At 39.0% G+C, this 2,500-nt stretch overlaps 1 protein-coding gene across 1 annotated transcript in view; it reads right to left on the minus strand.

The window, feature by feature from the left end:
- The window catches only part of LOC119584476 (von Willebrand factor A domain-containing protein 7-like), a 3,877-nt gene that overhangs the window by 356 nt on the left and 1,021 nt on the right, over positions 1 to 2,500 (minus strand). Inside the window, 6 exon segments of the mRNA XM_037933120.1 lie at positions 148 to 359; positions 636 to 851; positions 1,203 to 1,389; positions 1,597 to 1,679; positions 1,948 to 1,980; positions 1,983 to 2,076. Coding sequence (XP_037789048.1) covers positions 148 to 359; positions 636 to 851; positions 1,203 to 1,389; positions 1,597 to 1,679; positions 1,948 to 1,980; positions 1,983 to 2,076 — 825 coding nt within the window.

The raw sequence follows: 2,500 nt of genomic DNA on the forward strand, positions 1-2,500 counted from the left end.
ACCGAAAAACTCGTTCCTTCCCAGTGCATCGAATAGGTGTTGATGAAAAGCCGTGAAAAATGTTTTGTGCATATGAGTGTTGAATTTACACAGTATTGAAATAAATATAAAATACGGCAAATAACAAAAATATATAATGCTCTTTACCTCTTTGGTCAATGACACGGTGGAGCCTAAAGCATCATAAGCACTAACAAAGTAGGTGCTCTGTGCGATATTATCAGCATTAGTGTTCGCAATGACGACAGGTATCCTGAGGCTGTCTCCGGGAGATCCCCAGACCTCTCGCCCTAAAGGAAAGCCCAACGAGGAATCTACTAGGTCCCACTGCGTCCCACTCTCGCGTCGGAAGGGACGTCCTGTTTATGTGAATATGAAATTCAGGTCTTCATTATATTGGCATTCATAACAAGTATCAAAGGCAATTCACATGGATGGAACAATTTGAATATTAATATAGGTATAAAATCTCCAAGAACTCTCCAAATATAATTCAATGGAGAGCATTCGAATTCGAATTTACATGCCTTATTTGTATATCCGTTCTTTAAGTATTAATCAACCTTGTCCGGATGGAAACAATTCGAATGATACTCTCAGTGTCCTATGTGCATGTGAAATCTCCAAGCACTAACCACTGCCGTCAACACCCGTGACAACCACCGTAAACCGTCCAGCTTGAAGATTTCGGGAAGGAAACTTTAGATACGTGTTCCTCCTGGGACTCTTGATGGGGAAGTCAAGGTTGAGGAGCTCCCTTCCCGTTGAGTCCTTCATGTACGCTCTGTCTACACGACGGAGGTTTGAGGTGTCGACGCCGGTGATAACAACGTCCAGATAGGTATCAGAACCTAAGAAGAAAGGTCCTAAAGGATTACCAATAGATGCTGAGTGAAGACGATCCTAGAACAGGGAAATACAATGGGGGTGGTGTGACAATGACTTTTCCCTTTATTACAATCGATGTGAACAAAACATGCATTTATCTCTCGTAGATGACGAAATGTTGACTGAATCATTGGCGAAGAGAAGAATAAATAGGCAGATACGCAGAGACCCTAATACACTGACAAATTATGATAGAAAGACTACTTAGGAAGAGCAATAATAGGGTAGGAAGTACTGCAATCAAGGGATAGACAGGAAGTACATTGGTATTCTCGAGAAGTAGAACTAGAAAAAGCACACATACGCAAACATACTTCTACTTGGCTGACCAGCTACCCTTTGCAAAGAAGGGTGATTGCCAAATGTATCAGGAGTATAAAAGGTGGGCATGATGTCCATGGGTGTGTGGGCTGAAATAACAACCGATGACTCATCTGAAGGGTTGAACTGCAGGGTCCATTCTCCCACGTCATTCGGACGCTGAGTCATGTCAACGCGGATCTGGAAATATTATAACGATTATTAAGTTTTAAATGAAAAGAAATAGAAATAATTATAAAAAAAGAAAAGTATGTCAATTTGTAATGGCAATTTTAATGAGTATTTCTTTTAAGAACTAGGTATTCAAAAATATTTCCATATGAAAATATATTTCTAATCGTATGTTCCGCTAATCGCTATTATTGTTATGTAGACTATCATCTTTACCCGTGCAAGGTATGGAGTAAAAGACACCACGGCATAGCCACGGCCAGCGTTGTTATTTCGTGTAAGTAGGTCGAATCTTGAACCTGAGGAAATGGGAATGTTTAAGTTCTCCAAAATAGAGGAAAAATGAAGGGAAGCAGTAGTGGTAACTAATAGCAGTAGTAGTAGAACTGGGAGAAGAAAAGGGAAAAATATAAGGCCCAGGAGGATATGTTTTATTACACTATAACGAAAGAAAGAAAGAAGGAAAGAAAAATTAGAATAGCAAAATCTTTGTCGCAAATTATCATACCATCACAACAATGAAATAGACGATATTACTAATCAATGGCCATGTCAGCACACCCTTACCAGACGGTGTTGTGAGGACTGCCGAGGAAAGGGGCCGGTCAAAGACACCTCGAAGCCACTGATTAGCGAATCGATGGGAACCTTGATTCGTTGCGATGACGTCACGCCGATGTCCTTCCACAAAACTGCCTGGAAGGATAAGCAGTGTAGAGTGAGCATTCTGTCATCGAATGGCTGCGACGGCAGGGCTTAGCATGATTGCTGATGGTGTTACATTGCCTTTGAATCTGTTTGTTTTGCTATCATTATCATTCTTATCATTGCTGAATAATTTTTGTTGCTGTTGTTACTATCATCATTATCATTATCTTCATTATTATCATCATCATTACCATTTATTGTTATCCTTATCGTTATCATAACCTTTACCGTAACTAAATGTTATCTTTATTATCATATGTCTCGTTATTTTTTTATAAACTTTATTCTAAAAATCACTTATCAAAGTCATCATTAGGACGATACCTGAAGGTTCCGAAACAAGTAGCTACCTTTTTTTCTAATTAACAAGAGAAGAGAACATATATCCCAACAAATATCATTTTTCTATAAA

This window comes from Penaeus monodon, chromosome 2 (genome assembly GCF_015228065.2).
Source record: "Penaeus monodon isolate SGIC_2016 chromosome 2, NSTDA_Pmon_1, whole genome shotgun sequence".
Classification (NCBI taxonomy): Eukaryota; Metazoa; Arthropoda; class Malacostraca; order Decapoda; family Penaeidae; genus Penaeus; species Penaeus monodon.